This window comes from Centropristis striata, chromosome 19 (assembly GCF_030273125.1).
Source record: "Centropristis striata isolate RG_2023a ecotype Rhode Island chromosome 19, C.striata_1.0, whole genome shotgun sequence".
NCBI lineage: Eukaryota > Metazoa > Chordata > Actinopteri > Perciformes > Serranidae > Centropristis > Centropristis striata.
In genome coordinates, this window is record NC_081535.1 from 15,883,695 (window position 1) to 15,904,664 (window position 20,970).

Genomic DNA, 20,970 nt, shown 5'->3' on the forward strand with positions numbered 1-20,970 from the left:
CTCCAAAAAGATATTCACAAACATAAGTCAGAGAGGAGAAATGAAAAATTAGGGCCATATTCATTGAATACAATCTCCTGAATATCCCAATGCCAAAAAACAAATGCTTTCATACTCACACCTGTTTTTGTAATACGATTAACCCAATGGACAAAACCAGCAAAATCAACAGAATCAATATTTTTAGCAAATGCCCCAAGATAATGTTCTAGTGATAAAGCCCTCTAGTTACTATAATTCAGTTCAGAGTAAAGCTGGAAATAGTGTGATTTTATAAAGCCATTTGGTCTCCAACGGAAGAAGGAGAGGGTGGTGGATGGGTCATCAAAGTGTCAGACTTTGACACAGGAGACCGCCATTCACATCTGTTTTTTCTTTCATACAGAAAACATATCCAGGTGACAGAATTCATTTAATTTAAGTTTCTGCAAACCACATATGTGGTGAGACTTAACAATTTTGAAACACAAATTTGGTTAATATGAGTATTTCTAAATGGCTGCAACCCGTTCTCATTGTTACTTTTGAAGACTGCTGCACGACTACAACACCTTGTAAACACAAGACGTTAACTGTTTTTTAACACCCTAAAAACACTTTGGTATAGGTTAGGCACCAAAACTACTTGGTTAATATGAGGTTAAAATTACAGGTTTAGGATTTAAATAAAACCCCACAACAGTACACAACAGAGTAGTCTGTACATACAGACTTGGTCTTGGTTTAAAGTCCTGGGTTGGCTTGTGCCGTCCACCTCACCTACCACCAACCTGATGGGGGACTGACTTGGCCTGACAAAAAAGCCTTTCAGTTTTGCAAGGAACTTCAAAACAATATAGTCCTGCTGATAGTGTCAGATCATGTATGTGCTTATACACACAAAATTGTTTGTGGTTTCATTCGATAGACATAACGAAATGAACAGAAATCTTATCACCAACGATTCCACCTGAATGTTGAAGATATATTTAGGATTTTATTCAAAGTCATAAGTACAACCCACAATGCATAACTGAAAAACTAGAGGAAAAAAACTTTGAACGCCTTTCTCAAACTTTTCCTGAGTACCGTGTTGTCAAGCAGTTAAAATGGCTGTGAAAGTGAGTCTGTGCTAGTTGTAGTCATTATAGTTTTATCACAAACCAACAGCACATTGTCCTGCCTTGTTAAAAGCTCACTTCATCCTTTGTGGTTTAATTTAATCATGTTTCCATGTTCATGGCTCACGGCTCTTTGGTAGAGGTGGGCTAGAGATGTGTTTCCCTGATACAGGACAATGCTAAAGTGTAACCAACTCCTTGTGTGCATGTGAGAGCTTTTTTATTCTGAATGAGTGTGTTGGGGGTAGAGGGAGTGGATAGTACATCATTTCCTTTTGATCTAGTAAACAAGTCCTGTATTGGTTTTGTGTATCAGTTCCGTTTGATGTCTAAAGACAGTGTTGATTCTGTGTGTGTGTGTGTGTGTGTGTTTGTATCTGAGAGAGAGAGAGAGAGAGAGAGAGAGAGAGAGAGAGAGAGTGCTAGGCGGGCAGCAGTGATAGGGATCTTTGCGGATGCAAGAAAGCAACAACAGCACAAGAAGCCACTTGAGGAGAAAGAGAGATCATGTATCTGCACGAAAAAAAAAATTCAAGTGCTATGTACTTTTGTGTGTGTGTGCATGCATGAGTCAGTGAGTGCATGAGTGTAAGGGGTACACAGAAATATATTTGCACTGTACTGAAACACATAATTTTATCCATTAAACACCATGGTGAATGAAACAGTCAATATGCAACATTTGTGCATGAGAACTGAACTTTATCTAGACTTCTGAATTTTCGCGCACCAGAGCAATGCCAAGGAGAAGGATGGGTGCTCCCACAAAGAAACATACTGCCCTTTTGTACACAATAGCTACGTAGCCTCCAGTAAATACCAGCACTAACTTGTAGAGTTATGTACACTATAGTGTACGCACATCTTTTTAAAAATATAAAATTGTGAAATAATTGCTTATCTAAAAACTCCATATGGCAAATTTTTAGTTATGTGATGAAATAGCAATGTGCATAAAAAAAGAAGTAAATAAATGATATGCAGATTGAGAGAATGGAGGAAAAGTAAAGGTTTGTAAATGAAAATGAATGAAAAAGAGCACACAGCAGGCAGGTGCTATAAAACCAGCAAATTATATGGCGTATAAAGATACATTATATGACGGCTGAAATGACTAACGTAATGAGTCAGAAACACAAATGACAGATGGATGAACAGATGGGGTTAGTGGTTGTAATTGGAGGTAAAACTATCTGGAAATGAGCTTGACTGACAGTCTTACTGCATTTAAAAAAAATACGTCATTTTATAAAAATGATTGTGAAAGTAGAAAATGGTCCAAAACTGTGCTTACCCACCATTCGCACAATAAAATGTCCTCAAATGAGCAGTTTTATCCAATCAAAATACCATATGGACACCAGAGAATGTATGAAGTTAATAAAGTTGAGACGCATTAATGATCCCAAAAAGGCCTCCCTGCCAATGTAACGTTCTAGCCAGGTTTAATAGTTGTTGTTTCCTGTTCTCTCTTTCCATGTCCGGCCCATTGCAAAATTTAAAGACCTCTAATTTGGGGGTACCTGTGAATATAGTAAGGTGGCTCCAACTTATTCAAAAGATCCTCTTTTCCTTCCTGATCAAGCTCACGCACAGGTATACAGCCAGACAGCGACACACAGGAAAACACACACACTTACAGTGCCGACTCCATGCAGGATTATAGGGCAGGTCCATAGGGGACTGAAATGTACTACTGCTGTCTTTGTGGAGCAGAACATAATGTTCCCCCACTACCACACCATGGAATATGGTGAGCCAGCTCAACTTGCTCTAGGGGGATTGGATTGGAGAACTGGCCCTAGCAACTAACCTGAGTGTGTGTGTGTGTGTGTGTGTGTGTGTGCCCATGTGCGTGTATCCATGTGCAGGCTGCTTGCCTTCATGTGTGTAGATGAGTTTGTGTAAGTGGGGAGTGTGCATGTGCATTCAAACTTTAAGATCAAACAGGAAGCCAGGTGATTTCTCCAGAGAGGGCTGCTGCCCAGGCAATCTCTGACGCAACCCCTGGGCACCCCTGGAGAACACTCCCCTTAATTATACATAAGCAACAGAAGGGATAACATTTTAGTCCTCTCACGCTGCAAGAAATTGCCTATATATGAAGTTCACCCATCTTCACATGTAAAACAAGCCTATGTGCATGAGGTCTGAATTAAAAACCCCACACCACATTCATCTTCAGGTAAGTAATGCTTCAGAGGGAAAAGGAGAGGGAGAGGAGAGTTGTAAAAACACAGGAACAATTACTGGCTCAGTTTTGTCCCAAAAAGAAGGTGTGTTTGTGTACTTCAGTTGGGGATGCATGCATACTGTATAGGGCTGCTGCAGAGCAAACATACACATTTTCCTTTACATGCAAACAAACACACAGGCAAAACTTGCACAAACCGGCGCACAAGCTCAAACACACACACACACACACACACACACACACACACACACACACACACGTACATGCCCACAAAAACAAAAGCTCATACAGTAGCCGAGCTGTTGCTTTCAGCAGCACAGGAAGGCCAGCGTCTCTGGCACTGTCTTTTCCACCAACATTCCCCCAAACCACACAGCCCTCGTCAGGCACAATGCCAGTGACATAAGCGTGTGGTAACATTAAAAAGAAACCTCTGGGATGGCGTTCCTTTTTCCCTTTTACTTTTCCCGTTTCAATTATTATTGTGGTTCTGCCATGTGGAAACCTCATTGTGACTGGTGTATTTTTTTTTCATGGCACCGATGACCCCCCATAACATTTTCAAGCTGTTAATATGCAGGGTTTTGGCCCTGTTTTATTGAGCATAGGGGGCCACTGACTGAGGGACATTTATATTCTCCACAGACCCATCTGTTTCAACTTGCTGGCATTGTACGCTCACCAATCCCTATATATTAGTTTGTGGTTCGTGCTCCCTACCACCCAGTCACTACTCATGTCTGCCCTGATGAGAGTGGGATAGGTAAACTGCGTAATTGCACCCACTCACTAACTTTTACAGCCCCATTCTCAGTAGGCCATGGAAGTGGCCCATCATTAGCCGTGGACCAATGAGACGGTGAGCTTCAATGGGTATGGGTGGGGCTGGGTGACAGGACATTACCTCACACACCAGGCGCTCACCAGCATTCCAGTAAACCATGGGATGGTGCTTGGAAACTCATACTAGTTTCTCTCAGTTGCTCTTTCTCTCCTTTTTCTCCACAAATGCCTCACAGATGCTCACTCCTGCTTCCCGTGCTCAGGCTTCAAATTCATATACAGTATATGCCTTTAACAAAGAGAGAGAGGGAGGAATGGAAAAGAGGAAAAAATAAATACCTTTTGGTGGAAATAAACATGTTTTAGGAGGTGCCGTGACAGGATAAATATTCTCTTGGGAAATTGTTTTCTTAATTTGCATGTGTCCAAAATTTCCACTTCTCAAAAAAAAAAATCTAGGTCACTGCCTGACCTCACAGATGCATACAACAGAAACAGAAACAAACAATAAACTCTATAATGCTCAGCAGGTATCCTGGACTAAATAAAGTGATTGGATGGATCACGCAAAATTAATGAACAGCTTGATTGCTGTCGTGATTATGTTTACTGCTGTAATGAGTGACCAAATGAAGACAAAAAAAGAATATTGAGACTTAAAGGGAGAGTTCATTATTAAAGTGGGGTTATGTGAGGTACGTATCCATTGTTAGTGAGTAACCTACAGTAGATGGCGGTCGGCACGCCCCCTGTGTGGAGATGCAGGTTGGAGGTCAGGCTCAGAAGCTGAGCAATGGACCACAGAGGAAAGGGGCAGCAGCAAAACACATTTTAGCCGCCTAAAAATGGCCATATTATGCCTATTTTTACTGCATTACCTTGCTGTGAGACAGCCCTGTTTAAGTTTATACAGAGCGAACTGAGGCCATTCTCTGCTTCCTTCAAATCCACCAGACTCCATTGACAAAAACACTATTTTTGTGCTCCTGCCTGCTACTCCAAACTGGGGGTGTGCTGACCGCCATCTACTGTAGGTAATACACTGGTTATGGATACCTACCTCATACAGGCCCACTTAATCAAATCTGAACTATCCCTTTAAGACAATGTTTTGTGAATCATTTTGGGAAATGGGAACTTGTAAATTGCTGCAGACAAGGGGGATTGTGGGAAAGTTGGTTGACACAGATAAATTCTAACAGTCCTAACAACAGAAATGCTCTTACAAGCCAATCCACTGATAATATCTTCCAGTAAATCTTTTTTTTGCATACTTTATACATACACACATGGTACATAGTATGTGAGACATTATGTTGTCATGGTGGCGTCCTCGTGTCTGTCTGTGTGTAGATGCTCCTCATGATCACCACTTTAATGCTCAACAATACATTACCAAAGCCTCATACTGATTTTTTTGCTGAATACCAATATTTGTGAAACTACCGCATCATCTCAAAGCTTTAAAACTGAGTTCAGGTAATTTTACAACAAATGATTCATCAGGACATTGAAACAGAAATATTTGCTAGTTAATGTTTAACAGTATATAGTAATAGTTTCATTATTGACCCTATTAGGTGTGTCATGGCTTCATAATAAGAGCCATAAGAGGGCATGCCCATGTGAAAAATGATCACTCTTCTTTGTGTTGTGCTCCGTTCAATGCAAAGTCAAGACACCTAAGCATAGAGTGTCAGAAACATCCTGAGTCGAGCTAAGATCCTTCTCAAGCGCCTGGGCTCCTCCAGTGCTTGGAAGATACTGACAGGAGCTTTGTAGGGCCTCTTAAATGTCTGAGGGCCTCAACAGTCTTCCAAGAACATAAGGCCCATGTTTGTGTGTGTATCTGTGAGGTTTATTGATTTCAATCCAAGATAGGACATTTTGACAATCTGGAGGCTTCAACATCAGCATGTGAGCCAATGAGGGTGTAGCATGTGTGTATGTTTGTATTTCAGTGTGTGTATGTGTTTGTACGTGGATATGTGCTCTGTGATCTAACTTCACGCTGGCACTAAATCTCTATCACAAGGGGAAAAGACTGTGGTTGAGGTACATTATGCTATTAGAGCCATTATTATTGTCATTACTCTGTCTTTGCTAACAGCGCCACTCTCCAATTCCCTCCTCTCCAACTTTATGTTTTGCTTCATGCTCTTAATGAACGATTTTACAGTACAGACATATTTTCAGGCTAATGAGGCAGACGGTTGCAGACTCTCTTTCCCCTCACCTTTATCCGGTTTCCCCTTGGCTCAAGACACTCAGCTCTCCTTTTATCTGAAGTGGTGATTTACAAACACCAGTTTGTGTCTACAGACCAGGGAATGGCTGTTGTCTGCCAGTCTGACTAGCCAGCTGGTACAAATTAAGACCATGTGTGTAACTGTGTGTGATTGTGAGTGTTTTTTAAGTAAAGAAGTTGAACTCATCCCCAGTGTTGCTGTTACTGTTTTACAAGGAAGGCGAGAAGTTGTTTTTCTGCAAATTGATATTAAAATTTGACTTATGTACCTGGAAGATTTTTACGTCCCTGTTATGGATGAAAACAAGGGAGATATTTGTTAAGAATGAGTGGGAGCAAGTATAAAACATTTTTTACTAACTAAATAGGCATCATTGCACAGTACCAAGTAGTGACAAATCCTGTTTCCTGAGTATTACAATATTAGCTTTTCTTGTTACTTGAAACAGTTTCACTCTCAATTTTACCTCACAAACAACAGATTTGCCATATCCTCCCCTTACTTTTCCCAGACTTCTTTTGACTGTCTTTTGTCAACAGTTCCTGCTGTGATATTGTAGTTGTAATCAAGCAATCCATTTGAAGATCTGCTGGCAGGTGGTGTATTTTATAGGCAAAACAGATTGAAGGAGGACAAACAAAAACAGGTCTTAGTTTAGATGCATATGTGCTTTTTCTTTTTTTTTAATTTGCATGTGTTGTTTTTCCTTTTTCTGCACAATCCATTTCAACTCAGACCCTAAATGGGAGGCAATTTTATGGGCACATTTTCTTTTTAGGGTCAAATCCAAGTTGTGTTCATGACCTCTGACCTCCGTTTGGGTTGTCATAAAATTCATGCATTTGAAATCATTTTTAAACACATGAATAAGGTCTATTATCTTGATTATATTTGATGTTATGTCACTCATGCAAACCGCTTCTTTCTGATCACAATACATGAGCTCTGAATCCCAAATCTTACAGAGATACAGTAAATAATGTCTTTGACACCAATTACTTCTTCCTCCAAATGTTTTTCCCGTGATTTAATATTCCTAATATTATAAGGGAGATGGAGGAGGGGGTGCTTGCAGTGTGGCCATAATAGAGGAAATCACATCTGCTTTTTATTTGCTCTCATTGGATTCAGCTGATGTATTTACAATTTAAGTAATATTTAAAATCGCACTGTTTCTGAGACAGGAGGTGGAAAAAAGCCATGCCAAAGTCATAGAGAGAAGCTGACTTGTAGTTATTAATAAGAGATATTCTCAATACTATAATATGTTTATGCAATGATAATACTGGGATGTTTGGTAGATGATAGATTGGTCAGATGTTTGTGTAACAGTGCTGATGCTGCTGCCTTAGTTGTTAAGTTGAAGTAGCTTTTGTGTATTGACAATTGTGTAAATATCCAGTAAACTTTCAAATGATCAGGTATTCCTTACTTAACCTGTGACAAAGTGAGGACTATAAATATTTCTGGGCTTCCATCCCTCTCTCCTGAGTGCATTAATCAATCCACATGCTTTTTGCCATCCTTGGGGACTAACTGTTGAGAATGCATTTATCCCAGTCCCTAATTAACACCTGATCATAATAGAAATGAGATGCAGGAACCATTATCCATGATCTCCAGCTCTTGCCATTTTCCACTTTAAAGACCTGAACGGAACTGAACTTTTACACATTTCTTCGCAACACAAAAGCATTTAACTGAAACTTTCTATACTAATACTTTTAATATGCAATATGAAATATGAAATGCTTTTCTTTAATTTAAAACTAATAAATCCTAATAGTTTTAGTGTAATGTCAGGTTTTGTGAAATTTTGCTCAAAGTAGTGTGGTTTGTCAGGTTTATCATTTTTTCATCACTCTGGTTATTATTTTTCTGCTTATGAAAGCATTTACTGATAGGTTGCTCATTAAACACACCTTCTCAAGAAAAGGTTTTGTTCACTTAACCATAAGTCATTGTAATGTAAGCCCATTTACAATGACGCCTTTAATGTCTCAACAACAGCAACAATAATAGCAATGAAAAAAAGACCTTTGAAAGTGTGTCTGTTTGAACATGATCCTTCATGTTCGAACAGACACACTTTCAAAAGGCGAAGGTGAATTAACCTGAATCCAAAGTCCAGAACTGTTCACGGTGTGCTCAAAGGTTAAACCTTTGATTGCACTCTGGTGTTCTTGAAGAAAGTTGGATTGGATTTTCTGTGCAAAAGCAAACTTAAGACACTTACACATGTAGGAGAAGGAGCATTGCTGAAGATTGAACAAAAAAGGGTTGCCAGGTTTAACATTGTCAAGTAGGATTAATGTTTGGGATCATGGACAACTTATACCATGTTTCCCCTGCATGGTTGGGCTCTCGACGTCCCGTTCTGGTTCGGGATCTGAGGGTTCTTATTAGTTGGACATTAATGGAACATCCTGATCAGATGCTCCAACCAGTGATCCAATGGCCCCCTTCAACGCAAAGGAGCAGTGGGTCTACTCTGGTCTCCCCCCAGATGTCCTCACTCTATCTCAAATTTTTAGCCACGCCACCTCATGGACAAAACTCTTCTTCAGCTGCTTGTATCTGCAATCTTGTTCTTTTGGTCACTCCCCAAAGTTCATGATCCGGTCCATTTGCCCCTCATTAATAAACAAGACTTAGATATACTTGAACTCTTTGATTGGGGCAGTAATTCACTCAATCACAAGTCAAAATCTGGGTAGATTTGATAAAAACACCGCAGTTGCCATTGATGGTAGCCTGGCTATTTAAAAACTAAAAGTTTGTGCAGGATGTCCCATGCCACGATAGAGATGGTTTTCTCTGACTAATCAACGGTCAGGGAGTGAGGATGCTTTTCTGTCTCTATGTGTCAGCCGTACTGTACTCCGCCTCTTGCTCAGATTCAGCTGGGATTGACTCCAACCCCCCACGACCCGAGTTCAGATTGGCAGTTAATGATTCCAAATGAATGAATTAATGTGTCAGCCCCGTAATAGACAATGTGGCAATGGTAATGTGTCCAGGATATACCTGACCTCTCAAGAGGGTATTGATGAATGGATGGATGGATGAATGGATGGATAAAATCGGAATGTGCAGAAGTAGCCTTGCTTAGTTGAGTGCTGGATGGGTGTAAAAGTGTATTACCATCTCTATCCTTACCCCATCTTTCTTAATGACTAAATCAAATCAATGACAGATCTTTTTAGAGTGCTTTGACTCTTGCCATTGCATGGGGAGGAAGTTGTAGGAAGTGTAATGAGCCATGGGAGACTTGTGAATTGCCTCCTGCTGGTGTGATACTTTACGGGGGTGTTTGCTTGAGTGCAGGGGCTTTGGCAAGCAATGTTTGTCTGTCTCGAACAGTGGGTTGTTAGAAAAACACACCAGGAGATGAGGGGGAAATGATGAGGGGAGGAGGGGTGTGGAGGAAGGTGTAGCTAGTGCCACCTGTGTTTACATGAATAAGTCATCAGTTTGCATGTGGAAAGGGTTTTGTCACCTTGCCTGTCATAGAAAGGGTAGCAATGGAAACCGATTCCTCTTGACTCCAATTTATTGGCTGCTTACAATTCCCTCAAATCATATTGGTTAGTTGTTTGAGAGTTGTGATCTATGCAGCAGCAGTCAAGTTGGGACAAAGTGTCATGGCGACTGATCTCAGGTGTTTGTCACCTGCATTTTTCATTTCTGCCACTTCAGCTTTGAGCAGAAAGGTCACGTCAACAGATCCAGGGGACAGATATATAGACAGATAGCTGGTCTGGCCAGTTTTCCACGGTGGCAGGATCTTACAGTAGCCTCTCTAGCAAAACTCTCATGTTACTGGTGTCTCATTTCACTAGCTCAGGGCAGCGGGCGAAACTCACCGTCCTTGGGTATGTGCCCTCTCTCCCCTTTGTCTGTGTTAACTATTGCTTGATAGTCTTTTACCTATGTGTCCATGGGTCTTTTTCTGTCTTTTTGCCTCTTTCACTTCCTTTTAATCATAATCACAGTTCATCATCTCCATATCCCACCTGTGTTTGTGTCTCACCCTACCTTGACAGACATCCTCCTTATCAATGGGGTGATAATATGTGGGTTACAAATCCTAGAGGGGGCTCCTTTGGTCACTGTAATGAGGTGACTTTGTCATTCTACAATTTATGATGACTGGATACTAGCGCAGTTTAGTAATTAATCACATTCCTTGTCCTTTTAAAGCTCTGCCCTACCATTGTGCTTCTGATAGGATGATGAGTGGTAAAGTAAGAGGCTGAGCCAATCAATATACCTGAGCTGTTTTGGCTTGAATATTAGGTGTCCTCACCATAACTCACAAACCCCCACTTTCTTCTGTGGTGGACAGATTTCTGGTTGCATTGAGCGTACTGGCATTTGCACTAAGTGCTATATTCATCAGTCTATGGAATTACACAGTTTCCTTATTACGCCTGTCTGAGTTCTTTATAGTTTGATAGTCATTTATCATTTCAATTGATAGATTATAGTATATTTAAGCAGCATTGATCAATTTCACTCCTTGTCAGATTGAAATGTTACATTTTTCACTTTGTTCTTACATTACCTACATTACATCTGACTTGTTTTACCACTACAGAGGCTGCTTTTAAAGGTACAATATTTCAGTAAATTGTTGCTTATCGTTATTTTGTGAATGCAAAAGTATTAAAAAAATAATAATTAATCAAAATCTGGATCTAAAATATTTGATTCAGAGTGAATGCTGTACAACTGTGAGCCACAGGAGATTAATTCAGGTGCTCCAAGGAATCATGGAAACTCTCTGAGGGCTTCTAGTGGGCAGGTGTGGTATGACAGGGTGTAGAGAGCCAGCACAAGGCAAGTACACAAAAACACACAGCGGCAAGTATGAGGGAAAATCAAAGACAACAAGAAGAGAGGGATATGGGGCGTGCAGCACCTGACAGGTCGCCGGGTCTGTTGACAAGACACAAACAAACAAAACAGCATAGAATGCACGTCAGCTGCACGTTAGCCCAAGCAGCAGACAAACAGCTGACATCTGTGGAAAATCAGAGGTCAGAGACTAGTAACTAAACTGAAGCTTTTTATTCAAGAATGTGTTAAAGACAAGTTATGAGTTAGAAGGCTGCATACACATTTAACCAGTTTTCTTCTTTTTCTCTTGTTTCCCTAGACATGTCAGTCCAAGGTGTTTGATCTCTCAGATGGAGTGTCCCAGTATGCATGGTTCCCCTGTCGTGAGGCTCACGAGTCAACCTGGGGATACCCTAACTATTGGCTCAAGGTAAGACCTATCTGATAAGAAAGATGCCTCTGTTACTGGGAAAAAAAAACAACAACACTCAGTTACCTCTGAAGGATATTATCGTTAACTTCTCTAACCTGATACTGATGCCACTAGAGAGAGATGTGCAAAAGGTGCCTGGATTGAAAAAGGAAGTATTCAAAATTGATTTGTATATATACTCTAGAATAAGAGACTCCCATAGTTATTTGTACTAAAATTAGTGTTGGAGTGCCCACCAACAATATTGCACAGGAAAATGTACCAATATTAGAAGATAATGGACATGGCGAGACTATGGACGCTACTCCCCCTTGCATTTTGAAGTTCCCTATTCTCAGTCCATTCCATTCTTTACAGTGACTCAATGCAGTGCGTTATCATTATTATATGGTGGAAACTAATACAAGCAAATGCAGCAGAATTATGCACCAAAAACAAGGCAATTCCAGGTAGTTCCAGTAGTTCAACATTTGTATTATAACTTCATACCTTTTTGTTTTCCTTCATTCAGGCCCACTTCTCTCATCCCATGGTGGCCGCAGCAGTGATTATACACCTGGCTGCTGATGGGACTGGCTACCTTGACCAGACTCAGTGTAACATCACCGTACAGCTGGTTGACACCAAGGAGGGCATCCATAGTCTTGGTGAGAACTCTCTTTTGTTCTTCTAATTTGCAACCGACTCGGTTCACCTCTTGTGTCAGATTGCTAAATATGACTGAGTGGAAAGCTGAGCTTAAAGGAGCTTTACCTACTGTAACTAACTACAGCTTGTTATGGTTGAGCAGATATAATGTAGCGCAAAGCCCCCTTAAGCGCATGTCACTCTCATCTGTCTTTTCAGCTTATGCAAATGTCTTCATTAGAACACTGTATCACTCTTTCAACGCCAGCATGCCATTTAGCCCCCTCTTCCAGCATTTTCTTCTCTCCTAATTCACTTTTAAGGTTTGAGTAACATCTGCCACTCTGATTCCTTCTTCTATCCCCTACTTCCTCCACCTTAATCTCAATACACTTTTCTCTTTGTCTCTTCTCCATCACCGATATCCTCTCCACCAGGTGAGTGGCGTCTCAGCTGCCGCACCAACCCTTTGGTGATCCCAGTGAGCCACGACCTGTCAGTGGCCTTCTACCACACCAAGGCTATCCTGGTCATGTTCGCCTCTCGCCTCGTGGCCATCTCCGGAGTAGGCCTGCGCTCCTTCCAGTCCTTCGACCCCATCACGATAAGCGGTTGCCAGAGCAATGAGATCTACAACCCCACAGGCCAGAGGTGAGGCAGAGAAAAGGGGAAATGGAACACTGGTGAACATAAGGCCGACATATGCTACACGCACATCACAGCCAAAGACATGCATATGAAATCATAAGATTTTGTCCACACATGCCGACGCAAGCATGCAGCCACACACATGCACAGTTTGCACAATCTTTTGTCTTAAAGGTACAGGCAACTTTATTTGGAATAATGCTTTCCCAAATCCCTGTAGAGATATGTGTGATTTACTTAATCATCATGGTTTATTCTCTCTCTTTGCATGGAATACGCTTTATGACAATACCAAAATAATTCAATGTTACTTGAAGACTGGCAAAATAAGGTCTGTATCTAGCTGTTAATTCAATTTAAGTTTATTCTTATGTTGTTTTCATACCAGACGAAAAGTGAATTTTCACACAGCACCACAACATACAAAGCCTTTTTAACAATATTTTTATTGCAAGTTGTTCACAACAACAATGTATCCGCATAAAAGAATATACAGTTAAACTTATATGGGGGATTATATTTCCGGATTTTGTCCTGTTTATTGCAATTCAATCACAGCAAAATTAGTTTATGGTGGGTAGATACTGTTGTAGAAGTGCAGGACTGACATCCAGACGCAGGTCCTGGAGAAGGTGGTGAAATTCACTGAGCTGTGTGCACCTCTAGATAATGTTATGAACATAAACGCAACAGGTACAAAGCAGCATAAGATGGTTGATCACAGAAAGAAATGGCGGTGTTTTTTATACTGACGCGTAAAAAGTTCAATTTCGATTCATGGATTTAGAAAACTCCACAATAGGAAGAACCAGAAGAGGGATCCCTCTCTCAGGAATAACAGACAAGCAATAAGTGTTGTATATACAGAGTAAACAGAAGTGGCAGTAGCAGTATTAAGTGTAATTACTGAAAGACTTCCAGGTGCCACTAAACACCGGTAAGACCTCGTCCACAAAATGACTTCTCTTCTGCCTGGAAAGAGGACAGACTACACATACAGACAATTTAAGTATACTATTCACACAAAAAGAGAAGAGACGAGAGATGCTAAGAGCTGTGTTTGTATGTGTGTATTTGAGCCAGCGAGAGGGAGAGGCGAGCGTTAATTAATGATGCCAACAAGCTGTTTAATGTTAGAGGTCTGCCCAAAGCTACAGCTATAACAGTAAAACGTTCTTGGTAACAAATATAATATCACTGAAAATTTTCAATTAATTTGGACCTGTTGCTGAGCTCCGCAAATTCCCAACAACAGAGCCGCCGCGCTGCTGCCTCCAGCACTAAATCTTGTTTACCACCCCAGTTTGTTTGTATTGAGTTCGGCTGAAGTGCACACTGCATACAAATAGTCTTTTTCTTTGAAAATTCTTGCCAAACTGGACATGTTTTTCCTAGAATAATTTTTTGCATTGTTCAGTGCCACATTGAGGTTGTCAGTTCCCATTTTTATAACTAGTTGATTAAATACCTGACCTGTCAATCAGGCATCTGACATGCTGCCCAGGATGGAACAGTAGTTAAGACTCATCTGAATCAGGAAATAAAGATGATCTAATGTATGTAAAAAGCTCTTAACAGTTATTGAAAACATTTATAAGATTTGTTGGCAAGACCACGAAAAAACAATCAACACCTATTTAGCTCAGAATTCACGATTTTTGAGTCTCCAGCACCTTTAATTTTAACTACCAACCATATGATGTCATTTCACTCCTCACAAACATAGTTAAACCAGACCACACACGCACAAGGAGTCATAATTTGCCAATTTCCACACCAATGTCATGCATGAGACGATTCATACTGATGATGCTCACACAGCCCTTTCAACAAGAAATGCACTAATAAACAGCACAATACACAAAGACTGGATGGTCGGGGGTCTGTGCTGAGAGATAGAGCTGTTTGTGGCTTTTGTTGTGTGCCAGTGAGACATCCAAGAGCACCTAAATAGATTAAAACTGCTGTGTATCTGCACCAGCCAGGAAATTGTTTGTTACCGCACACACACACACAGACTAGTTGCTTTCTCCCAGAGTTCTCGCTGACTTTCTTTTCTTTCACATTCACTCCACTTCATCTTATTTCAGAAGGCTCTGGAAAACTAATGTTTTTTTTTTATGATGGCAAGTCAACCAGACATGTACTCTCATCTTGAGAAGTTTTGACAAGCTGAATATTATGATATTATGATCGGTTATTATTTACCGGTCTGTCAACGGTTTTACAACATCAGTAAAGAATCCTGGCTCAGCCTCTTTGTCTTTTTATTTCATTGATCTGTTTCTCCTCTTCAATCAACTCCAATTTATCATCTGTAGTGTGTCGTCTATACCCACTTTCCAAATTTCTTCCCCACTTTAACTCATTCCATCTTCACTTCCCTCTTATTCCCATTCTCTCTCTGTGCTTTTCCACATCTCCCCTCCTCCCCCTCATCATATGTTATCCCATGCTGTCTTCTCATCCTTTATTTCACGTCATCCTCCTTTCCCTCTAACTGTTTGCCATCTAAGTCTCCTGAATTCTCCCCTTTCTGTGCCTCCTGTTCCCACTTTCACTCTCTCATTCTCCTGGGCTGAGCAGCACATTTCCCGTAATACTTATGCCTCCACAAAACACCACATCCCTTTTTCCCTGAGTTGTTAACAACAGGAGCTATTAACATGACTCAGTTTTATGTTCCATGCTTGTCTGCAAACGCATGCACATGTATGTTTTCCCTGTTCTCTCAGTTTGCACTGTTTTTTCTCACATATCGCCTTACTACATGGAGAATTGTTGGAGTTCTGTTTTCATCTTCTTTTGTTATACTGTACATACAGTACTATTATATTGTGCTGGAAGCTGTGCTTTTCATTTGCAGGGGGCAGGATAGTTTTACAGGTAGTTAATTGTAATTTATGTCAGAAATTCCAGAGTGACTAGCAGAAAACCACAAAGAGATTTTGTTCCAAGCCAAAGTGGCCACAGAGGAGACTTCTAGTTTGTCCTCAAAAAACCTAAACATTAAGGGACTGCTTCTCTCGTGCTTTATAAACGGTCTTCACCTGCTCAGCTTAGCATCTTGTCAACATGAGCGTTTTAATTCTAAGCCTAGAATTTTCATAAGAGTTTATTTGATTTTACTTTTGCTTTTCTTTAATACAAAGTTCTTCTGAGTTACAGTGGCAGGAACAGTAAGGTAGAAAAATGAAGGACATGAGGGCTAATCTAGGTGCACTCTAGGTTGCATTGTTAATTATTTGAGAGAAAAAGCATAGAAAAGTGAAAGATTCTGTCTGCAGGAAAACAAGTAGATGAAAAGAGCAAAAAAGAGATTCCGTTCTTGCAGGAGCAAGTTTTACAATGTTTCTCCAGACCTGTATTTTCTTTCATCCTCTCTCTGTGCCCCCATACCTTTCCCTCTTTCTCTCTCTCCCTCTTTCTCTGTTGGCTTCATAAGGGAACCCTATACTGTAGAATGTGGACTGTTGTAAAAAGGTGCCTTGGGCATCCAAGCCTTCCAAGAGCATTAAATGCCTTCTCCATCAGGCTACCAACATAAAGCTGTGGCCAAACTCTGCCATTGTAGCCCACACATAATATATCCTGTCGCTCTTAATTCACAAACTACACTCTGCCATGTGTGTGCGAATACAGACACCCCTTTCATGCGCATGGCAAATATAGCAATCTTTTCTCCATGTGGTTTATTGATTTGATATGTTAAGCAGTCATTGATGGATGGATGTGGTTGACTCAATGCGTGGCTTTTCTGTTTGTGAGAAAATGTGTGACTGCTTCCATGTTTGAGTGTCTGCAGTGTTATTTTATACACAAAATTTATGTTGGTTGTAACTTTAAATGTGGTTTTGAGTTTCTTTCTCTCTGTGTCTCTCCCTCTCTCACTTTTTTTTACCAACCTCCCACCCCCCAACCCCCCCAACACACACACACACGCTTCCTCGTAGTTGTGTACATTATTCGTGCGAAGCCATTGACTGCCAGGAACCCTTAATCCGCAATGCAGAGCTCAAGTGCAGTAGCCCTGGCCGCCACTTCTACAATGGAGACCGCTGCACCATCTACTGCAACTCTGGATACATCCTGCAAGTCCACCAGGATGATGACATCATCAAGAGCCAGGTAAACACACTGCTACACTCATGTCTTATCACACACGCAGCCAGAGAGCTCAGTGCACAAACAGGGCACATGAATGCATATATTCACACATGCAAACGCTTAAGTGCAAAAGCATTTCTACAGCATATGGCAACATGCGTGCAAACATGCATTTGTGAATGCACACGTGAACATGCATCGATGCAAACTCGAGGACACGAATGGCCATGAGAGAGAAGTGCAAACACACGCTTTCTTTCTGCTCTCCTCTCTATCTGCATTTATTTTGTCACCTGCAAAAACTAGGCTTGGCACGGCAAGCCTCCAGGGAGGATGACATCATGAACATCCAGGTAAATGAGTGCTGCACCGAAGAGTGGAGACGCCCCAGTCTCCTCCTCTTGCTGGCTTGCTACACATATACAAACACACACACATGCACATATCCACACACACACACACACACACACACACACACACACACACACACCTCACATATTCCGTCCAAGCACAGACATAATAGTGTTTAGTCTCTTGCTGAGCATGCTGCACCATCACCTCAAACAGTCACTTTGTATCGCTACTCCACTGGGACGATGACATCATCGCATAGTGTTTGCTCCCTCTCCCTCCCTCGCTCCATCCCTGCTCATTTCGCACACATTGAAGTCTCTGTTAAAGGGCAGAGATTTGCTACCGCTCTCTCACAGTAGCATGCATTAAACGCTTCCATGTCGATACCAACACACATACAGTAAAGCACAGACAATCTCCTGCATAAACAGGACACAGATGCGGACAGATACAGTATACACACAGATGCGTGCACACCACAAGTAAACAAACAACAGGGTAGTCGACACCGCATCGTAAACCTTTTGGATTGGGGCCAATCTGCTGTAAAGGCCATATAAACGCTTTATCCTTCTCTACGGCTGTGTAAAGAAGTCTGCAAGACAATCTATTAATGCTCCCTCAGAGAGACGGGAGGTTCGGAGAACAAGGTAAATTTTGTTTTTTATGTGTATTTCAGTCTGGAACTGTATGTGTGGGTGTGTTTGTGTGTTTGTGAGGGCAAAGAGTTTTACAGAGTAAAAGAGAGGGGGAAATTGTTTTGGTATTCGGTCAGGATTCTGACCTTAACAATGTGCTCTTTCTCCCATCTTTCACATGATGATCTGTAACTCGTCGTAATTGGAGGGTTTCTAGAACCGCAAAGTCGTTCAGCTGACCCTCTATCTCCCACTAAATGGCCTGACTCACACATGTACATACTGTATATCAGCACACAGGAATAAGCACAAGCGTGTGTGTGTGTGTGTGTGTGTGTGTGTGTGTGTGTACGTGCATGGAAGCACATTTACATGTATGTATGTACAAACACTATGAAAAGTGTTCTCCATTGAATCTGCACAAACTTCTAATTGCATTAGATTTTGATTGACAGTGCACTATTGTGGCTATTCATCAATGTCAATTCATTTAGTTATAAATTATGCTTTTCAGAGAAAGAGAGGCAGGAAAGTACAGAGCAAAGTGGGGTGAAGGGGGGACAGGAGAGAATAGAAAACAAAGTAGGGCTCTGCCAAATATTAGTTTTTGGACTTCGAAGGGTTTGCCACAAATGATGACTGACAGTTCAAAGGTATTTAGAGGACCTTTTTATTTATGAATAACTTTTTGCATCCATTCATTCCATTAAAAGACATCTGGTCAGTTTTGTATGTTTTATATCAATTAGCATTTTTGCGGTTAATTTTAATGAATGATGCTCTGATGCCAGAATCCTCTCCCTGAGCTTCAAAATCATTTTAAGCTCAGCCATGTAATGTCAGTGAGGACAAGTAAATCACTCCGCCCTGCTGACATGCCACTGGAAAAAAAAAAGGTGGATGTTGCGAACTAGATGTGCAGACTGAATGATGTTTATGATTACCATAACAGCATCCAATCCTGTTTTAACTCACCCCGCCTGACATAGCGGGAGTGCCCTCTATTACTAGCTTCTTGATCCATTTCCAGTCCGGTCTTTTATCCTCAAAGACTGAAACAATTCTCTGGAAAATTATTTCACCAGTCGTGCATCCCTCCAGAGGCAGTAGAAGTCTCCTCCCGAAAGTCTTTGTAAGTTGAAATGCAGGAACAGTCTTGCTGGGCGACATTTACTATAAACTAAAGTTGTCCTTGTCCAATCAATGCAAACCATGGTTTTGAACACCGCACACTTCCATGTGAGATCAAATGCAATAAAGGGAATGTGCTTTTTGTCAAGCAATCATACAAATTAGTCAAAAGGTCAGTGGTAAAGCAATCTGGGCCAGACTTTTTGATCGTGCAATGGCTTTCATCTCCCCATCATGAGTTAATAGTTGAAAATCCAATGTAAAAACAACAAAAATGTTACAAAATGTAAAACTTTACCTCACATTTTCTTTATCCCCTCAGTGTATATCTCTTAACTTATCCTTCCCTTCTTTTTTTCAGCCACACAACTGCTTAAACAGACACACACACACACACACACACACACACACACACATACACACACACACACACACACACACACACACACACACCTCCACGCTTAGGTTGAAAAGTGCAGCGTGAAGCACAATCTTGTCTCCTTTCATTAGCCAATTACATTCGTATTTCAGTGATGTCAAAGTGGTTCTGGGAACACCACCTTCTTAGATAATGCTATCTTCAGAACAAATCTGTTTCCCTCACTTGCTTGATTTGTATATGTGTGTTTTATTGCTGTCTGTTTTCCCTATCTTTCTCTCCCTTTGAAATGGTTAGGGAACACGGAGTGCTGGCACTGAAAAAGACAGTTTTATTTCTCATAGGTTTTCCCTTTAACAGTGTCTATACGCTTTACAACTGTCCACCGCGGAACAAAGTACAAGCCCATCAAACCACCATTACCTGCCCGCTATATGATCACCCATCCACTTTCTTTGTCCAAATGTCCAAAACACCCTCTTCAGATCTTATTAATGCAATGGCAAAAATGTTACACACATTTAGAAATAACTCCTGGTATAATTGGAGCCATTATATCCAATATAAATTTAAAGGCTATTAAGAGTCGTATCAACATATTATTTCGGTCATATTCATTCGAGTGGGCAGTCAGCCAGCTCAGCTAAAGAAAGACTTTTATGTGCATGTTTTATGGGCACCCAAATGCAGACGTCATGGCTGTTCTGTGGGTCCTCCAGTTTTCTTCCACTCCAAAGGATATGCATACAAGGTACTGTATTAGAAACACTCTTGCCTTTGACCTTTATCAAGGCACTGGAGCTGGAGTTGATCCAGAGGTCTAGTAAGGATGGATGAAAGCGGAGGACAAATATAACCATGGAAACTAATAAACTATAACTTAAATAAACTTTAAGACCCTATCACAGGCTCACAAGCTTTTCCTCCCAGCCAGGAAGTAAAGTAGCGAACAAATACATAATGACTATGGATTGTTATTATGTTTTCAGGGGCTTTAAAAGCACTATGAAATGAAAGATACTTTTTCCAAGTTCTAGTACTGTCTGGTTTCAATTGTTTTACATCACTCAACCAAATGGCGTCCACATATCCTGTTTCACAAAGAAATATGTCACATTACAGAAGCTAAAGATGCACTAAACTCTGTTTCACTTTGAGGTCAATAAGACTATTTTTGTATCCCACTTTTTACCTTTCCTCCCCCTGTGCAGAGGGGGTCAGGGAAGGGCATCTTGCTTTTTCTGCCGGTCTGAGTCCTATTCTGTCCTGATAGTGCCACAGCAGGGGACACCTGCACTGGACTTCACCCCTGTAATCTATGTGAATAAGAGTGAAGCCAGTGTATTGCAATACTAGTTTTTTAAAGCAGAGGCGGAGCTCTTTAACATTGTCGCCCTGTTTTCCTTGCGTTGCTGACATTGTGGATGGTGAGTTAAGATTCAACAGGCTCCTCCTGATTGGACAAGCTGGTGACCAGTGTTGGTC

The 20,970-nt window shown here is 41.0% G+C and overlaps 1 protein-coding gene across 1 annotated transcript in view; it reads left to right on the top strand.

The window, feature by feature from the left end:
* Positions 1-20,970, top strand: part of pappaa (pregnancy-associated plasma protein A, pappalysin 1a) — a 95,474-nt gene that overhangs the window by 42,582 nt on the left and 31,922 nt on the right. Inside the window, exons 11-14 of the mRNA XM_059358418.1 lie at positions 11,488-11,598; positions 12,113-12,248; positions 12,666-12,879; positions 16,830-17,004. Of these exons, the coding sequence (XP_059214401.1) occupies positions 11,488-11,598; positions 12,113-12,248; positions 12,666-12,879; positions 16,830-17,004 (636 nt within the window). The remainder of the gene's footprint in view (positions 1-11,487; positions 11,599-12,112; positions 12,249-12,665; positions 12,880-16,829; positions 17,005-20,970) is intronic.